Source organism: Coffea eugenioides, chromosome 3 (assembly GCF_003713205.1).
Source record: "Coffea eugenioides isolate CCC68of chromosome 3, Ceug_1.0, whole genome shotgun sequence".
In the NCBI taxonomy this organism is placed as follows: Eukaryota; Viridiplantae; Streptophyta; class Magnoliopsida; order Gentianales; family Rubiaceae; genus Coffea; species Coffea eugenioides.
In genome coordinates, this window is record NC_040037.1 from 12,414,821 (window position 1) to 12,434,380 (window position 19,560).

At 34.9% G+C, this 19,560-nt stretch overlaps 1 protein-coding gene across 4 annotated transcripts; it reads right to left on the reverse strand.

The window, feature by feature from the left end:
* Positions 1–17,751: 17,751 nt before the first annotated feature.
* On the reverse strand, positions 17,752–19,251 carry LOC113765439 (CYC02 protein-like). 4 transcript variants are annotated; one of them, XM_027309616.1, is made up of 3 exons: positions 19,123–19,251; positions 18,505–18,586; positions 17,752–18,390 (listed from the first exon to the last, which is right to left on the reverse strand). In XM_027309616.1, the coding sequence occupies exons 1-3, from the start codon at positions 19,205–19,207 to the stop codon at positions 18,009–18,011; spliced, it is 549 nt and encodes a 182-aa protein (XP_027165417.1). In that variant the 5' UTR covers positions 19,208–19,251; the 3' UTR covers positions 17,752–18,008. The 4 variants fall into 4 exon arrangements, with proteins under 4 accessions (XP_027165417.1, XP_027165418.1, XP_027165416.1 ...); XM_027309617.1 differs by having other exon boundaries at positions 17,752–18,183; positions 18,391–18,586; XM_027309615.1 differs by having other exon boundaries at positions 17,752–18,183; positions 18,277–18,586.
* Positions 19,252–19,560: the final 309 nt, after the last annotated feature.

Genomic DNA, 19,560 nt, shown 5'->3' on the forward strand with positions numbered 1-19,560 from the left:
AAAAATAAAAAGATTTTTGGAAAAAAAAAAAAAAAAAGAAAAAGAAAAAAAGAGGAAGTAATACGGAATCAAAAGGAAGAATTTTTCTTTCTCCTTAACCGTAGCTAGTCCTTGACTTGTCAACGTAAAAACAAAAAAAAAAAATCCTTTCTTTTTCTTTCTTCTTTCTTTCTTTTCTTTCTTTCTTTCTTCTTCTTTCTTTCTCTTTTCTTTCTTTCTTCTACTCTGTTTCTTTCTTTCTTCTACTCTGTTCCCCTGCTGGTCCGTCGCCCCTGCTACCCGCACACCTCCAAGGTCAGTGCAGTCCATCAGCCCTCGCGCGCAGCTCTCTCCCCAGCGAGCCCGTTGCGCCATCTCCACCTGCGCGCTCCAGCCGCCACCATTTCGCCGCTGCCTGCCACAGCCCAAGACCACCGCCGTGCGGTCAACCTCAGCGGCCACCAGCTCTGCAACTTCGTGCGCCACCAGCGGCTGACCACCAGACACGCCACCCACCTCGCTTCCCTCTCTCTCCCGCGGCCATCATCAGCTTTGCCTCACCTCACGCCAACCACTACCACCCCAGTTCTTTATTTGGTAGCCGATCGAGGTATTTCAACCTCGATCCCCAATTTTTGGTGTTGATTGGTATCATTTAGCGGCTGTGTTACTTTACTCCGGATTTGTTCATTTGCTGTTGTTGCCTATCTAATTGATAGTGAGGGGATTATGCCTGTGTTACTACGGTCTATATTCTAACTTGCTATTTCGGGTCGGCCAATTTCTTGGGAATATTTATTGTGTTTTTTATGGATTTGAGTTCAATTGTTTTGGGTTATTGGGTGTTTGACAGTTGCCTTGCTCTTAGCCTCTTTGATTAGCACATTCGTTGAAATTGGTTGTGCTCTAGCACAGTGCCGGGGGGGACATTTGTTCAAACTTTTGGGGGGAATTGTTGAAGTTCTTGGGTGGGCTGGAATTTTAACAATTGTCTGTGATATTTTGGGAAGGATCTCGGCCAGTGTTGTGCTTGTTGAAATTTTGGTTGATTTAATTCGGCAACTGCATTCCTTGTTGGCATTAGTAGTTTTTAATTGAGTTTTTGAGGACATTCTGGATGTTGGTTTACATTGCTGATTTGGAGGAGCAGTGTCTGTGATTTTGGTCTGATCATTTGTGCAATTTGTTGACTCATTTGCGGACTTATTTGTTTCCTGGGTTTGTTTATTGACTTCGGTGGGCTGGGTTCCCACCTACGGTTCCTCTACTTGCTCTATTCATTGGAATTATAGTCGCCCGTTGCTCTTCTTTAGAGGTTTAGAATCTTTCTTGTGACTAGATTAACACTTTGGGTTTTTGCTTTACTACTGCTCTACTCTGCTATAGCAATTTCATTGATTTTGGACTACATTTTACCCAGTGGTACTGGTGGAAATATTTTCAATTGAATTTGGTACCTCTATTTGGTTGGCTGAGTTAGTATTGTCAAATATCTAAGTTGTCATTGTTGAAATTGCTGATTTTAAGTTAAGGCATTAACTGGCCAACTGGAGCCATTTTTTTTTTTTTTTGAGATTTTGGGTGGACAGAGTTTTGCATTTGCTGGTTGACTTGATGTCTCACCACATCGGTGCCCCTCCGCTGTTCCCGCCGACCCCTTAGCCACTCGAGAGGGAAGTTTCGTTGTCCTTTTCACTTTAATTACTTTATTTCCTCCATTGAGGACAATGTAGGATCTAGGTGTGGGGGGGACAGCTATACTAGTTCTTTATTTTTAGTTTGTTATTTGTCCACCTCTCGTTCATTTTTTCTTCTTTTTAGTGATTGGCTCGTAAGTGCATGCCAAGGTTTGATGTTGGATTATTGCCTCTATTTCTACTTTTGCCAAGTTTTAATAATAAAAGGGTACCAAGTTAATGTGGTTGAATCCAAAAACATCTCTTTGGTGAATATCAATGATTGTTTTACTTTTATAATTTTTGGTTAACTTTCCTAGGCATAGGGAATGATTATTGGCATTTTCATGTGAATTGGTCCGGTTATTAACTTTAGTTCTCCATGTTTGAAAATGAGGTTAGCTGATGCAAGTTTTCTTTTGGTTCTTGTGTTATATTGAGTTTTTGTGATTTTTAGCTATGAATAAACTTGACTGTACTCCGCTATTAGTTACTACTGAGTAACCGGGGATCTGCACCTAAAAGTGTCGATTCTCGCGTCAAAAAGTAGTAATTGCTATGAGTACGTGATCACGTGGCGATAGAAGCTGAGTAACCGGGCTCCTTCATCTGGCCAATGTTGGAGTTCGCGTCAAAAGGCTCAAATGGCTAGCGACTAAGTCTTTTGTTACTATTGAAAGAAAAAAAAAGAATCAAAAAAAAAAGAGAGAAAAGTAGAAAAAATGTGAAAAAAAAGTGAAGGTTGTGTTAGTGTGTAATAAAAGTCAGCTTGCCGAATTATGGATTTAATGTTGAGATTTTGGTTAATAGTTGGACCATTTGCTGATAAATGTTGTGTGTCATTCCTTTTTCTTAGATTAGTTAACCTGGAATTAGAGGAGTTTGTGGTTTAGAAGCTAACCGGAGTGATGTTTCTTGGACTTGACCATTGATGCTTGAATATTATTTTTCTTGGTATCTTGGCAATTTGTTGGATAGAGCAATAGCCACTATCAAATATTGGTGTTTGTTTCTTGTTCTCATGCTTGAGGACAAGCATGGTTTAGGTGTGGGGGGAATTGATAGGGTGTTAATTGTTGGTATTTTTATTATTAATTTTCCCTTCTATCCCTGACAAATATTGTGTTAATTGCTGATATTTACTCATATTTGGTATTTGGAATCAATTTCAGGAATGAAGCAGAAAACTACCAAAAAGGAGGGACTTTGTGAAAAATATGGAGACTTCTAAGGGTTTCAATCCTTGGGCCCTTGAATTGGTGGGGGACCACAAGCTAGTGAAAGGCATTTGGTCATTTGGGCTTCAAAGAAAGCAACGTAGTGAGACTTGGAACAAGAAATACTTGGGAGGCTTTGTCCACATGTGTGGGGACCACCTAGATAGCTTTTAGTCATCTTTCTTTTGTTGCTTTAAAAGGGGACAACGTACAGAAGCAAGAGATATCTAGGGCTTTAGTTTTAGTTTTTTAGTTTAGTTCTAGTTTTCTTTCTTTGGACTGGCCTCTGACACACGCCAGGTATTCGACAATATTCCCCAACGGGGAGATTTTCTCATGAGGCGTGGTTAAGCTTTTCTAGTCAAGGGGACAACTAAAGATTTGGTTCAACAATTACTGTGAGATCTAATTTATTTTAATTGCTTCCTTAATTTATTGGTATTTATATGTTTCCTGTTTTTAATTGCTATAGCTCGTGTGAGTGATTGAATAGATGTGCAATATTTAATTATTCATATAGGCTATTTTGCTAAATAGGGGTAATTGAATCCGTAATTGTTCGTTATCCCTATCTCAGTAGCAACTGGCGTAATTGGGTTTATGACAGGGGAACATACGATCTAATTTAAACAAACCCTCGTAGCGTGTTTGTTAGTTAGGATTGGGCCTTTCTAATTATTAATGCAAATCTAGAAATTAAATCCTACGGTCGTACCTAGGGTTGTTTCCTGGTTAGAGAAATAGTCAACGGTCGTACCTTGGCTATCGACAAATTAAGGAAGGGTTGGTTGTTTATCGCGTGCATGACAACTATAACTAATCTATTAATAAATGTGGAATTATCTGTGAATCAATGATCAGTGCCTGAACCATATCTGAAGTGTACCCTTGGCTAGAGTTTCTCCAATAATTATTCCTTTTATTTATTTTCTGCATTTAATTTATTTAGTTAGCATTTAATCCAAAACCCCCACATACCTTGGACTCTAGAAGAAACGAATTATCCCCAGTCCCTGTGGATTCGACCCTACTCACCGCTATATACAAAATCTGTATTTTTCTCGAGTAGGTACTTATTATTGCACAGGTTCGGCACCTGTCACCTTGGTTGACAATTTGTTTCCCTGAGCATCCATCAACACTTTTATATAGTATTAGATTAGATTAGATTGTCAATGCACCATCAATATCCTTAAATATAATAGCTTAAGTATAGTAATCAAAATACTGTTAGTAATCTGTATGATTATTTTTGATCCTTTAATGTTTTAGTTTTAGGAAGATCACAAATGCTGCGTATAAAGCATGCCATAGGCTAAATTAAGATAAATTAAGTACATTGCTAAAATGGAGAGCATTGCTAAATTAAGTACTTTAAGATAAAGACATAAGCAGCCAGATCCATTTGATGTCAGCTGCTTCAATATCCACCTCAAAATAAATTAGCCTTTGTTCTAGATTTAGCTTAATGCTAAGTCCCTTCACCATTCTTAGTAATAATTCAATTCTGCCTCAATTTTCTTCTGATCTTCAAGGTAAATGTACGATAAATTTCAAAATATATCTCAAATATATGAATTTCTTGAAACCATCCTTCAATCTCACTACCTGCTCAACAAAATGTTCCATAAACACAAATATATTAATGAATTTGGAGTTGATTCGAAGAATTGACGAGAACAACAGGGCTCCTTAGATAAATAAACATATTTAACCTAATTATGAAAGTGGATTAGGATTTGTATGGCATAATTATATCACTTAAAATGTTAAAGGGTTTAATTAAATACCTATGATCTCGAGAGCATTGTGAGATTTCATTAGACATAATTTAGATGTATCGAAAGATAATTAAAACACCCTTACGTGATACGTCTTTGACTTCTTAAGAAAATAATTGGATAATAATTCCAATTCTGAATCAAATTTTGAAACTCTAGTCTTTTGCTAATTGTTTTCTCACCTATATCTTATTTGATTTGATTATTTATTTAATTTCTTAATTAGTGATTAAAAACCCTCTAAGTTTAAATTTTGTTATTTTTATTAGAGTAATTAATGTAGGAAAAATTAACTCAATCCTATAGGTTCGACTCTGGAGTACTCCAAGTGAATTACTATTTCGATCGATCCTATACAGTTATAGAAATTCATCGATCACACAGCAAAAATGAAATAAAATTAATGCACAATAATGTCATGAGCAGAAACTGGCAGGTTGTCGAAGCCTGTACAATAATAAAATTAAACCTAATTTCCAGTTAAAATGACCAAAACCCAATTCTAAGTACTGGAGTAGGGACTCTAGGTGTGCAATGGGTTACTTGATTCACCCTGTTCCCGAAGAGTTTGCTTGATCCGATATACCGGAATGGAATGGTTATTTTTTTTCACAAATAATTATGAATTTATAGACAGGGCAAGTAGGGTCGTATCCTCAGGGACTGGGTATATTTGTTTCTTAAGAAATCCAAAGTAACACAGGGGGATGATTTTGTAGGAACGACGACAATCAAATAAATTCAAATAAGAAAATAAAAATAAATAACTAACTATAAATTAAACCACAATTCACTGAACTTAGAGTAACAATAATTAAAGGCCTAAATCAATTAAAACAAGGAAACAATTAAAAATAAAATAAAGTAGGCAACTAAAAGTCAAATGGCAATTCACTAAAATCAAGGTAATATTAATTAAAGATCTAGCCAAGAAATAACTTCAGCAATGGTTCACCTAATTGATCATCGAAGCAAAGGCAATTCCAATTATTTATCAATAAATAGGTTATAACTACCAAACAAGCGATGGCAGTCAACCCTTCCTTACTGGGTCGGTGATTAAGGTACGCCCGTTAATCACTGCTCTAATTAGGAAATAATCCTAGGTACGTCCGTAAGATTTAATTCCCCAATTGTCTTACGTATTAGAGGAGCCCTATTCTAACCAAATAACGCACTACCAGGGTTATTTCAGATTAGCCCGAGTATCCCCCTGACACAAATCTAATCGTGCCAGTTGTCACTAATTTAAGGCAATTAAACAATTACGGATTTAATGCCCTAATTGACAATAGATTATCAAATCAATTAATTATCCAGATGCAAGACAATCAATTAATTAAATAATCATAAGCTTAGCAATCTAGGAATATGCGAATACCAATAAATAAAAGGAAAAGATTAAATTAAATCGATCTCACAAATTTTTTGCGACCCAAAGCATCCGTTGTTTCCTGACTAAAAGGGAGGAATTAGTTCATGTTTGATGAATTAAGTCCACCGGAAGTTGAAACAAGAGCCGCGACCATTGTCACAAAAATTGGGAAATGCAATTCGCTCCAATCAAAAAAAGATAGCAAAGTTACAAGAGGTACCCTCTGTTTCACTTCGGATAACATACGAAAAAGCAAAAGCAATTGCCGATAGTTCAGATGAAGAAAAGTCAAGGTTTTTCCAAGTTTGCTCCTGACATCCGTAGATGAATCCCACTATCACAAGCTAAGGAAGAAAAGTCAAAGCTAAAGGAAAAAGGGAAGAACCCTAGTACTAGTTCTCTGCATTCTCTATTCTATCTAATGTCTAACTCCTCTCTCCCTCTGGTGCGGCGGCCAAAAGAAAAGAGGGAGCTCCCTCCGCTGTCTTCGCAGCAATTTACCAAAATGGCCATGAGTTTGTTTCTTTTCCAGAAATGCCCCCTAGGATAATCTCTGTTGCTTGGGCTCCTTTTCTGCTAAATTGATACTTACTATCATATTTCCGTTCTACTCGCTGACATACATGCAAAATATCAAAAGTGAGCAGAATCCAGCAATTAATTCACATCAACTCAGGTAATAGGAAAAATTAATAATAAAATAAACGATAAAATTGCAGCCTATCAGAAACAGTTCCCATCTTAGTTGTTCAACATTCACGGTGGATTTCAATTAGTGGTAAAGAGATAAAGGCATCGAAAAATGTAATCTAATTACTAGATAATTGAATTTATACTACAACATATTTCTTTTTTCTACCGCAAAAACATAACTAATTTAAGACAATATAGTCCAAGCTAATTGAAGATTAATTTTCCCTAAAAAATGTTCATGATAAAAACTCAACAAAGAGATAATACAAAAACTTACTTTTGGAGGTGATGTTATACGGTCTTTTTAACAAACTAATTAGCCACCTAAGTCTTCTTTTTTTTTGGGACTACACATGACAAAATGAGGAGTGAATCAGTCACTCAGTATCTAACATTTTCCCTCCATATAATTAGTTCAACCTGATTTAAGACTAAAATTTTTACCATAGGAATATTCGTGATTCAACAATGAAACACCATAGAAATTTAATTTGGGAGATTGTCCTAGAAGATAAAAAATGAGCAACCAATCAGAAAGTCGTACTCACATATCAAAATCGAGTTAGTCTACTTAATTCACCAGCTATGTATATTTCATCCATTTTCACATTATAGAAAGAACAATAATGCATGGCATTATCCATCATAAATTGCTCATAAAACATCAAGATATTCATGGTGTGGACCTCAAATGACTCATCGTGTCTACTGGCTACATTTTAAACATATCTTATGGCCAGAATGTTCATCTTATCAACTTAACGAGTTTATTCATGGTACCATACCATTAAATTAAAAAAGTTTCCACCTTTTACCTTTTATAGATGTCAAGGAATATAGCTAATAACACACTTTTGGCAGCAATCTTCCTTCACCCAATTAAAGATTTTCGGAGCTTAAAGTTCAGCTCCTAAAGCTCTTCTCCAAGTCTCACAAACCAACAGAGAAATTACTTTTAGGAAAGTTGTTAAATTTTGGCACACTAGGTTTTGATGGTATCTTGGTAAGCTTGGAAGATTATATTGTGCTTCTAAGATAATGTTTAAAAAAGCTATTTTAGTGACGGCATTATGGTCAATTTGCCCCTGATGATATTGATATTAGGTCCCATCAACATCAGAAGGGAGCTCATTGTATTATTGGATATAACAAGGGTGGTAGTGAAATTATGAAAACCATCAAGGGAGGTTTTTGAAATTAACCCTAAAATATTCATCCCACGCAAGGCGTGGTGTTCCCCCCTTTGTTCCTATAAATAGGGCTGCAACTCCATGCACTTATCACTCGATAGCAATAATTTAGCACATTACTTACATTTTGAGTGAGCTTGTGATGAAATGGCACCTTCAAAAAATTTGCTCTTTGTTTTTGGTGTTCTCTTTGCACTTGTGCTCCTCATTTCCTCTGATGCAACAGCTGCAGGTACCTTTCTTTTTTCCTTTCTTCCTTTTTTTTTTTTGGCTGCACCTAAATACTCAAATGAATGGAGAATAGGAGACTCATTATTGGGATGTGAATTTTTATGGAAGGCTATTAGTATATTATCAAGCAAGTCATATTAATGTGCTAATATCTTTTTCATTGTTTAGCAAAAGTAAATCTTGGTTGCTTCCATCAATGGTTAGTGGCACATCTGATTTTTCATGCATCCTTATAGTATTGCTGTAAGGATACACGTTCCATAGTGTCACACTAAAGGTTAAACTAACGTTGAAAACCAAATTAACTGCTTCTAATTATAATTTATTGAATAGACTATTAAAGCAAAATAATCCATGTCCAAGTCGCACCATCTTATATGCCTGGACTGTTTTGTTTAATCCATTGTATTCTTTTCTTTGCATATATCTTGCAAATTTTCAGCCTAGCCGGTCACCTAACGTTCGCAGCTTAAGATAAAGCTCCAAATATTAATGTCTCCTTCTGTCTTGAAACAGATCAGAAGAGCGTGAAAACCACTGGTGTCCACGATGCCAGTTCAGGTCAGGTTCATCAGGATAGCATAAGCGAAGATCGTTGCAAATATCGTTGCTGCCGCTGGTACCATGGACAGTGCCAAAAATGCTGTCGAACTGCTGAGGAGACCCCTGAAGCTACATCCGGAGATGAGGATACCGTAACCGCAGATCGTTGCAGACATGGTTGCTGCCGCTGGTACCATGGAAATTGCCAAAGATGTTGTCCACCTGCTGAGGAGACCACTGAAGCTACATCCGAAAATGAGGATACCGTAACTGCAGATGGTTGCAGACATGGTTGCTGCCGCTGGTACCATGGACGCTGCCAGAGATGCTGTCCAACTGCTGAGGAGACCCCTGAAGCTACATCCGGAGATGAGGTCAAAAATTAATGCTAAATAAATAAGGGTGTGACACAGGATCCGTGACACCTATATTATTACCTTAATATGTTGTGTTTGCCTTTGATGGTTGATTTCCTGTATGTGTAAAAGACTTGTGCCACTTCTCTTTGAATTGGTGTAGAATCAACAGGGGAAGCACGTAATGAGTACTCAGTTCGAGTGCTCTTCTTATGTTGTTGTCATGTTGAATAAATAAATCTACTTGATCATCTACTACAATTGATGATCTCTATCTCAGTTACATCATAAACTTCTGTACCTTGGACCCGCTAGAATTTAGTGTGATTGATATAAGACGTGCAGAATGTTCAATATATGTATATATGTGCTTCTTCATCGCGCCATGCCATTACAATGTGAAAGAATTCAGCATCGACAGAGTGAAACGTTCCCAATCCTGCTCCTGAGAAAGGAAACAAAGTCCCTCAAAAATGGATATTTTGGATGCCATCAAGTTTTTGATTTGAATGCCATTTGGAGATCTGAATGTTGTTTTTTTTTCCTTTATCTTCGTTCAAGATTTTTTTGGTGGAAATGCTTCATTTATACGAATTTTCCTAGTTAGTAAATGCTTCTATTACACTTGTACAATACACACTTAAAAGTATAACACAATAAAAGCTTGTGTAGTTCATATATTTCAAAAATATTCATACTTTTCAACTAAACTATAAAAATACGTAATAAATTCCTGGTACATTATACTTTACGAACAAGACTCTAAATTTTAAAAATATTTAATACTATCACTTATCAATAACTCCACATGTTAATTTGTCTCCCAATTCAATAAACTATAGTAGCTAATTCTCAAAGCTAACCGACACCAAAATTCCCTCACTTGGTCACCTCCTAGTGGATTTATACTAATTACATTGCATTTATTTTCTAAGCATGAGTTTTGTAACCCCTCATATTATTAAATCTCAATTAATTGATTTTAACGGTTACTAAGGCGTCTAGTAATTGGTTTGCTATTAATTTGAACTAGACATTTATTAGGTCTAGTAGAATTTATTCCTTCTTATCACTTAGTTCATAAACCTTATGAATCGTTAAAACCAGCTCTAACATTAGCTAACAAGACTTCTACAATTTCGGGTTTTGCTTAGAAATCAGTCTGATAGTTTAACTTGCTTCGTCCAACTTTATGAGTTGCTTTTTTTTTTCTTCCATATTTGACATTTCATCTGACTTTAATATGGGGACCAAGTTAGTATTGTTGGCATTTCATATCTAAGACTTCTTAATTAATTGATTTGTTATAAGAACTATAACGTATGCGTGTTTTGTAAGCTTTCATGTTTTTTTTTTTTTTTTTTAATTCTTGAGGACCAGCAACGGATTAGTTTCTTCTAGTACCAAGCTTCCTTTGAAGTTCTTTATTTTCTTTTTTGCGTAAATTAAAAGAACCAACAACTTTGAACAAGCCTATATCTAGTAAAGATAGATATAAAGAGGGATACTATATATACACAGATTATATAATTTTTTTTCAAATGTATGATTAAAAGTTTAGTACAAAAATACGAGTTTATCATTATTATGGATATAATATAAATTCATATATGAATAGTATGAATAAATCTAAATGTTATAGAATTAGGTATACAAGTGAAATTACTATAATTTTGAATGATTATGCTAGTTTTATATCAAATTTAATGCTGATCCTTGTGTATATGACATCAGATTTATTAAAGTTTTATCACTTTTTTTACATTTATATGTATAATCCATCTAAGTTTGTTATTTGACAATACCATTTTATATATAACTCAAAAGGTACGTCATTATCTTGTCTCACTTTTTAAAATTTAAAGTATAAATCATAAAGGATAATGCATCCAAAAAAAAGTATAATGCATCAAGAATTTATTATATATTTTTATAGGTTAGGTGAAAAGAATAAATATTCTTGAAATACACGAACTACAGAACCTCTTTTGTGCTATACATATAAACGCGTATTCTAGAAGTATAATAGAATTGTTTACTAACTAGGCAAATTCGTATAAATGAAGCAGTTCCACCAAAAAAATCTTGAACAAAGATAAAGGGTTCAGATCTCTGAATGCCATTCCATTCAAACTCTTGATAGCATCCAAAATATCCATTTGAAGGACTTCAGTTTCTTTCTCATCAGGAGGGAACGGAATTGAGTTTGACTCCGTCGATGCTGAATTATTTTACATTGTAATGACATGGTACGATGAAGAAGCACATTGATAGGGTATAATTTGTTAGTAATTTTATTATTAATTTCCCCTTTTATTCCTGACAAATATTGTGTTAATTGCTGACATTTACTTATATTTGGTACCATGACTTAATTTCAGGAATGAAGCAGAAAACCATAAAAAAGGAAGGACTTTATGGAAAATAGGGAGACTTCTAAGGGCTTCAATTCTTGGGCCCTTGAATTGGTGGGGGACCACAAGCTAGTGGAAAGCATCTAGTCATTTGGGCTCTTAAAAGAAAGTTACGGGAAAGAGACTTGGAACAAGAAGTACTTGGAGGGCTTTGTCCACATGTGTGGGGACCACCTAGATAGCCTTTAGTCATCTTCCTCTTGTTGCTTAAATAGGGATAACGTAGAGTAGCAGGGACATCTAGGGCTTTAGTTTTAGTTTTTTAGTTTAGTTCTAGTTTCCTTTCTTTGGACTGGCCTCTGACACACGCCAGGTGTTCGACAATATTTCCCAACGGGGAGATTTTCTCATGAGGCGTGGTTAAGCTTTTCTAGTCAAGGGGACAACTGACGATTTGGTTCGACAACTACTGTGAGATCGAATCTGTTTTAATTGTTTTCTTCATTTATTGGTATTTATATGTTCCTTGATTTTAATTGCTATGGCCTTGTGTATGATTGATTAGTGCGCAATAATTAATTATTCATATAGGCTATTTTTGCTAAATAGGGGTAATTGAATCCGTAATTGTTCGTTATCTTTATCTCAGTAGCAACTGGCGTAATTGGATTTATGTCTGGGGAACATATGATCTAGCTTAAACAAACCCTCGTAGCGTGTTTGTTGGTTAGGATTGGGCCTTTCTAATTATTAATGCAATCTAGAAATTAAATCCTACGGTCGTACCTAGGGTTATTTTTGGGTTAGGGAAATAGCTAACGGTCGTACCTTAGCTATCGAGAAATTAAGGAAGGGTTGGTTGTTTATCGCGTGCATGACAACTATAACTAATCTATTGCTAAATGTTGGAATTATTTCTGCATCAATGATCAGTGCATGAACCATTTCTGATGTGTACCCTTGGCTAGAGTTTCCCCAATCATTTCTTTTAATTAATTATTTTCTGCAGTTAATTTATTTAGTTAGCATTTAATCCAAAACCCCCCATACTTTGGACTCTAGAAGAAACAAATTATCCCCAGTCCCTGTGGATTCGACCCTACTCACCGCTATATACAAAATCTGTATTTTTCTCGAGTAGGTATTTATTATTGCACAGGTTCGGCACCTGTCACACATATATACATATTATTGAACATTATGAACGTCTTATATCAATCACACTAAATTCTAGTGTTCCCGAGGTACAGAAGTTTATGATGTATAAGGGGTTTCCTCAGAAGTTCGACAGCATCTGGTGCATCGTCCATGGAACCAACGACAGCAACCAAATCTGCAACAATCTACGGTTACGGTGTCCTCATCTCCAAATTTATTCTCACGGATCTCCTCAGCTGTTTGACAGCATCTCGTGCAATAGATGGGGTACCAGCGGCAGCACGAAATCTGCAACCAGTTAAGTGATCAATCTCACCTGAACTGGCATCCAGTGGTCTTCATGTTGTCGTGATCTGTTTCAAGACATAAATATTAGGAGCATCGTCTTAAAGTCCAAAACGTTAGGTGACTGGCTAGGTTGAAAATTTGCAAGATATATGCAAAGAAATGAATACTATGGATTAAACAAAACTGTCTAGGGATATGAGATGGTGCAACTTGGATATGAATTATTTCGTCTTATAAGCTACTAAATATGACATTTGGGTTTTGACGTTAGTTTAATCTTTGTCGTGTTAAACAATAGTGTGACATTTTGGAACGTTTATCCTTGCAGTAATACTATAAGGATGTGAAAAAGATATTAGTACTTTAATATAACTTCCTTGATACTATACAAATAGCCTATCATAAAAATTCACGTCCCACTAATGTGTCTCCTAAGCTCCATTCATTTAAGTATTCAGGTTCATCCAAATAAATAAATAAAGGAAGGAGGAAAAAGATTAGGTGCATTCAGTTGTTGCATCAGAGGAATTGAGGAGTACAAGTGCAAAGAGAGCACCAAAAAGAAACAGCAAATTTTTTGAAGATGCCATTTGAACACAATCTCACTCAAAATCTAAATGATGTGCTAAATTTATTGATATCTAGTGACAATTGCATTGAGCTAAACAATATTTTGTTGATATCTAAATGACCTCATTTTTTATGTTGATGGGACCTAATGTCAATATCGTCAAGGACAAATTGACTGTAATACCCTCATTTAGAAGCAAAATATCATATTCCAATTTTACCAACATGCCATCGAAACTTGTCGCCAAAATTTAACAACTTTACTAAAACTAATTTTCTAAGGCTGGTGAGCTTTGGAGAAGATCTTTAGGTGCTGAACATTAAGCTCCAAAATATTTCATTGGGTGAAGGAAAATTGTTGAAAAAAGTGGCTTATTAGCTTTATTCTTTGATATTTATATATAATAATTAAAAGATGAAAACTTTTTTAATTGAATGTGGATATTCACAACAAAATGAGGTACCGAATGGAAGTTTATGGTCTTCATGATTGATGTGGTTCCATGAATAAACTCGTAGAGCTGATAAGATGAACATTCTGGCCTTAAGATGAGTTTAAAATGTTGCCATGGTAGACATGATGAGTCATTTAAGGACCACATCATGAATATCTTGATATTATATGAGCAATTTGCGATGGATAAAGCCATGCATGCATGTGCTTTATATAATGTGAAAATGGATGAGGTAGATAAAGCTTGGTGAAGTAAAGTAAGTATACCGAATCGATTTTGACATGTGAGTAGGATTTTCTGCTTGGTTGCTCTATTTTAAGTGATTATCACTATGTTGACAAAGATCTTGTCGGACAATCTCCCAAAATAAGTTTCTATCGTTTTTTTTTACTGAATCACGAACATTTCTTTAGTGGAAATTTCAATCTTAAATTAGGTTGGACAAATTATTTGGAGGGAACATTTTAGATATTAAGTGACTCATTCACTCCTCATTTTTGCATATATAGTTGAAAGAAAAACATAAGTTTAAGCGACTAATTACTTTGTAAATAAAGATCGTATAAGATCACTTCCAAAAGTAAGTTTCTATACCATATCTTTGTTGAGTCTTATCAAGAAAATTTTGGAGGGAAAATTAATCTTCAATTAGCTTGGACTACATTAGGCTACTACTTGGTTGATTGTAAAATTTTATCATTTTTATTGTTATTAAAAAATCCATAATGTGAACACAAAAGTAAACGAGGATATCACAAAAATTGATTATCTATAATCAAAATCTCTAAATAATTAAAATAGTCAATCAAAAACAAGCATGTTGTAGTATAAAATTTTTTAGGTAGACTACTTTGTCTGTACCTTTATATGTTGACTACTAATTGAAAGCTACCATGAATTTTGGATAAATAGGACGGACCTGATTCTACTCATGGCATTATTGTGTATTCAAAATTATTTTTTCCTTTTAGCTGCTGTGCTTCATGCCATTTGGAATAGTTCACTCCTCATTTTATATTTTTTTATTTTTTTCTTTTTTGGAAATAGCCCTTTTTACAACATAAATATGTTACAATATTTCTTTTAGGGCCTATAAAGGTAAATATGGAACAAAATGTGCTGACACCATTTCTTGTCAATCTATTGCATTTCTTTTACGGACATGGGCTAACTTGGTTACAAAACTAGTTATAAGTAAGAGTGATCAGCGTAATATCGAAAACAAGAGGGGCACTAGGTGAAATTGTCCAAACATTCAGGGGAAGTTTGTGAAATTATCCCAATAGTTTGAGTACCTGCCCTGTTACTTGCATTAGAGTGACCCTTTATTATTGACTAATGCAGACGTCCATGTCTGCAGTCTCAGGACGGAGGAATAAAGTATTTATTGTCCTTGTACGAGTTATATATAGTCTTTCTTGACTGCAAAAGTTGATAATTGAGCTAAAGAATCGAAAGATAATGTGGCCATTTTTCAATCTCTGGATAGGATTATAGTCTTTCATGATTTCTAAAGTGGATAGTTGAGCTAAAGAATAATAAGATAATGTGGCCATTTTTCAATCTCTGATAGGAAGGATATCAATCTCCTCCTTTTCCGTCTTCATGTCTGGATTGTATATCAATTTCTTTTTCTTTTTCGTTTGTTGGTTAGGTAAACTTTCATTTTCATCAGTCTAAAGGCCTAAAGGTCCCTGCCCATTTCAGAAATTTACCGATTTTAAGTGGGCGTAATAGAGCTTTAATTAACTCTATCAAGATCTTTATACATTACGAGCAACTTTCCTGTTAAAATACTAATTCAAACAAGCTGTGCAAATTCAAGGATGGAACTAGATTTTGAAAAGGAATACTTTACACTTCATAAGAAGTACTGAATTCGTGGATTAATTTTCTTGTGCTATTGCTTTAAAGATTTATTTACATGAGTAGATTTGAATGCGCGATAAGTAATTGTGATTCAAACTTGAAGTCATATTTTTGCACATGAAAGAAATAGTCCAAAATATTTTTTTTTTCCTTTTTAGAACTCTACATGTAGCTTTAACTTGACTAGTCCTATAACTAGTCATTGATGAGTATGAGGTATGCATATAATAATTAAGCCCATTTCATAGTTAAATTTTATATTTTTAAATTTTTAAATATCCCACACGTGATTTTCTGCAAGTATACAGGTTAAGATTGAGCATAGGGTATTAAGGGTCAAACCCACAGGGAAGATTGTCAATGACCGATGATTTTCAAACTCATTTATTATTTAAACTATCACAAGTGCAAGAAATTAAATCTACACAATAAACATGAGATAAAAGTAATAAAAATAAAAATAAGAAACTTCTAAAATTACGGAATTCCTAACTACTTTTGCAAGTGAAGTTACCGATTAAGTGAATGTTATTATCTTGCTTAATTATGACATAATTTCCTAATATATGTGAAACATACTCTCACAATAAATTAACTATACTTGTAATTAAGCCATATCTTCTCATTCAAACAAGCTGTGCAAATTCGAGGATGAAACTAGATTTTGAAAAGGAATACTTTATACTTCTTAAGAAGTACGGAGGTCAGGGATTATTTTTCTTGTGCTATTGATTTAAAGATTTATTTAAATTAGTAGATTTGGATGCGTGATAAGTAATTGTGATTCAAACTTGAAACCATATATTTTGCACATGAAAGGAATAGTCCAAAATTTTTTTTCCCCTTTTAGAACTCTACATGTAGCTTTAACTTGACTAGTCCTATATCTAGTCATGGTTAAGAAGTTTCAGAATATTGGTGAGGTTATGCATGATAAATTCTGTATTTATCCATTGCTTTGTTAAGCCAATCTCTAGACAGGTTTGTACTTATTAATTCCTTTCGCCATCTAAACTCAAAGATAGAACGTATTAATATGTGTCAATACCAGAAACCAGAAAAGCTCGACCACTAGCTTATCGAACTGAATTTAGGTCATTAATTTTTTTATGCCCATCAACTTAAGAAAAGCAACATATCATGCAGATTAATAATTGCAGTTCACTCCATAGGGTGAAATATAATGTGAATAGAATTAAATCTCTAAATGTATATCCAAGATAAAAACGCATATGGTTGAAACGATTTGTACTAAATTTGTTTGAAATTGCAGGGCTATAAGTCGAAAATGTTGAGTGCATGAAAAGCGTGGAAGACTATGTACTAACTTGACAAAGTGACTTAAATTTGAATAATTATGACAACATTTTATAATTTTTGTGGGTCAAATTTTGTTTTAATCTCTTACAGTAACAAGCTTGCTTTCATTTTTTTTTTTTTTTTTTGCTTGCTTGTTTGGATCATGGCCAGTCCATAAATACAATAAAAACCCACCAACCTTTACTCATATATATATATATATATATATATATATATATGTATGTATGTATATGTATATGTATATAAAAGCACTTCCACCTCAAAATTTACAAAAAAGGGAAGAAAGAAGAAACCCTACTCGTTCTCTTCCGGTGCTATACGTTTATCAGAATAAAGGTCGAATCTTGCAAAATATCATTCTTGAAAGCATTCATTGTTCATACTTTTGTCTTACGTCAAAGTTAGACATCTTGCAATTCATAAATTTTCATGCTTGACAACTCTTTTGGATAAGATTGATGTTCCTCTGAATATCAACATTTAATTTTTTTTTTTTTAGTAAGTTGTACCGTCGATACCGAAGAACTTTGATTCCTTTCTCAGGAAGGAATAGGATTGGGTTTAACTCTTGTCGATACTCAATTTTTTTACATTGTAATCACAAGGAATGATGAAGAGCGCGCGCACACATATATTGAATATTCTGCACGTCTGATATCAAACACACTAAATTCTAGCAGGTCCAAGGTACAGAAGTTTACGATGTAACTGAGATAGAGATCATCAATTGTGATGATGATCAAGTGGATTTATTTATTCAACATGACAACAACATAAGAAGAGCACTCGAACTGAGTACTCATTACATGCTTCCCCTGTTTATTCTACACCAGTTCAAAGAGAAGTCTTTTACACATAGAGGAAATCAACCATCAAAAGCAAACACAACATTACATATTAAGGTAATAATATAGGCGTCACGGATCCTGTGTCACACCCTTATTTATTTAGCATTAATTTTTGACCTCATCTCCAGATGTAGCTTCAGGGGTCTCCTCAGCGGTTGCGCAGCATCTTTGGCATTGTCCATGGTACCATCTGCAGCAACGATATCTGCAACGATCTGCAGATATAGCTTCAGGGGTCTCCTCAGCGGATGCACAGCATCTTTGGCATTGTCCATGGTACCAGCTGCAGCAACGATATCTGCAACGATCTGCAGATATAGCTTCAGGGGTCTCCTCCGCGGATGCACAGCATCTTTGGCATTGTCCATGGTACCAGCTGCAGCAACGATATCTGCAACGATCTGCATTTACGGTAGCCTTATCTCCAGATGTAGCTTCAGGGGTCTCCTCCGCGGATGCACAGCATCTTTGGCATTGTCCATGGTACCAGCTGCAGCAACGATATCTGCAACGATCTGCATTTACGGCAGCCTTATCTCCAGATGTAGCTTCAGGGGTCTCCTCAGGAGATGCACAGCATCTTTGGCATTGTCCATGGTACCAGCTGCAGCAACGATATCTGCAACGATCTTCACTTATCTTATCCTGATGAGCCTCACCAGTGGTCTTCACGCTCGCCTGATCTGTTTCGATACACAAGGAGACAAAAATATTAGGAGCTTCATCTTAAGCTGCAAAGAGTTGAGTGACCTGCTGGGCTGAAGATTTGCAAGATACATGCAAAGAAAAGAATATTATGGATTAAACAAAATAGTCTACTTATAAAAGATGGTGCGACTTGGATATGAATTATTTTGCCTTATAGTCCACTCAATAAATTAGAATTAGTATTAATTAATTTGGTTTTCGACTTTACTTTAATCTTTATCGTGATAAACAATAGTGTGATATAATGTAACGTGTGTGCTTGGAGTTATACTATAAGGATGAAAAATCAGCTGTTCCACTTACCGTTGATACAAACAACCAAAATTTACTTTTATTAAACAATGAAATAGATATTAGGAAACTAATATAACTTCCTTGATACGATACAAATAACCTACCATAAAAATTCACGTCCCAATAATGAATCTCCTAATCACCATTCACTTGAGTATTTAGGTGTAGCAAAAGAAAAAATCGTAAGAGATAAGTAAAAAAAAGAAAGACTAGGTACCTGCAGCTGTAACATCAGAGGGGATTTGGAGTGCAAGTGCAAAGAGAACAACAAAAAGAAAGAGCAAATTTTTTGAAGATGCCATTTGATCACAATCTCACTCAGAATGCAAATGACGTGTTATATTTGTTGATATCTAGCGATATGTGCATTGAGTTGCATCCCTATTTATAAGAACTAGGAGGGGAATACTGTACCTTGTGTGGTGGAAATATTTTAGGGATAATTTCAGAAACCCCTTTAAGGTCTTTAATAATTTTAATTAGCAGCCTCTTATTTCCAATAATATATGGGGTAATTTTAGAGACCTCCCTTGAGGTTTGTAATGATTGCACCTACCTCCCTTGAGGCTTGAAAAATTATAAAATCTCCCCTATAAAGTATGTTTTGGTAACAAATGGTGATGCAAGTATAAAAAGTCTAATGAACATCCTATAT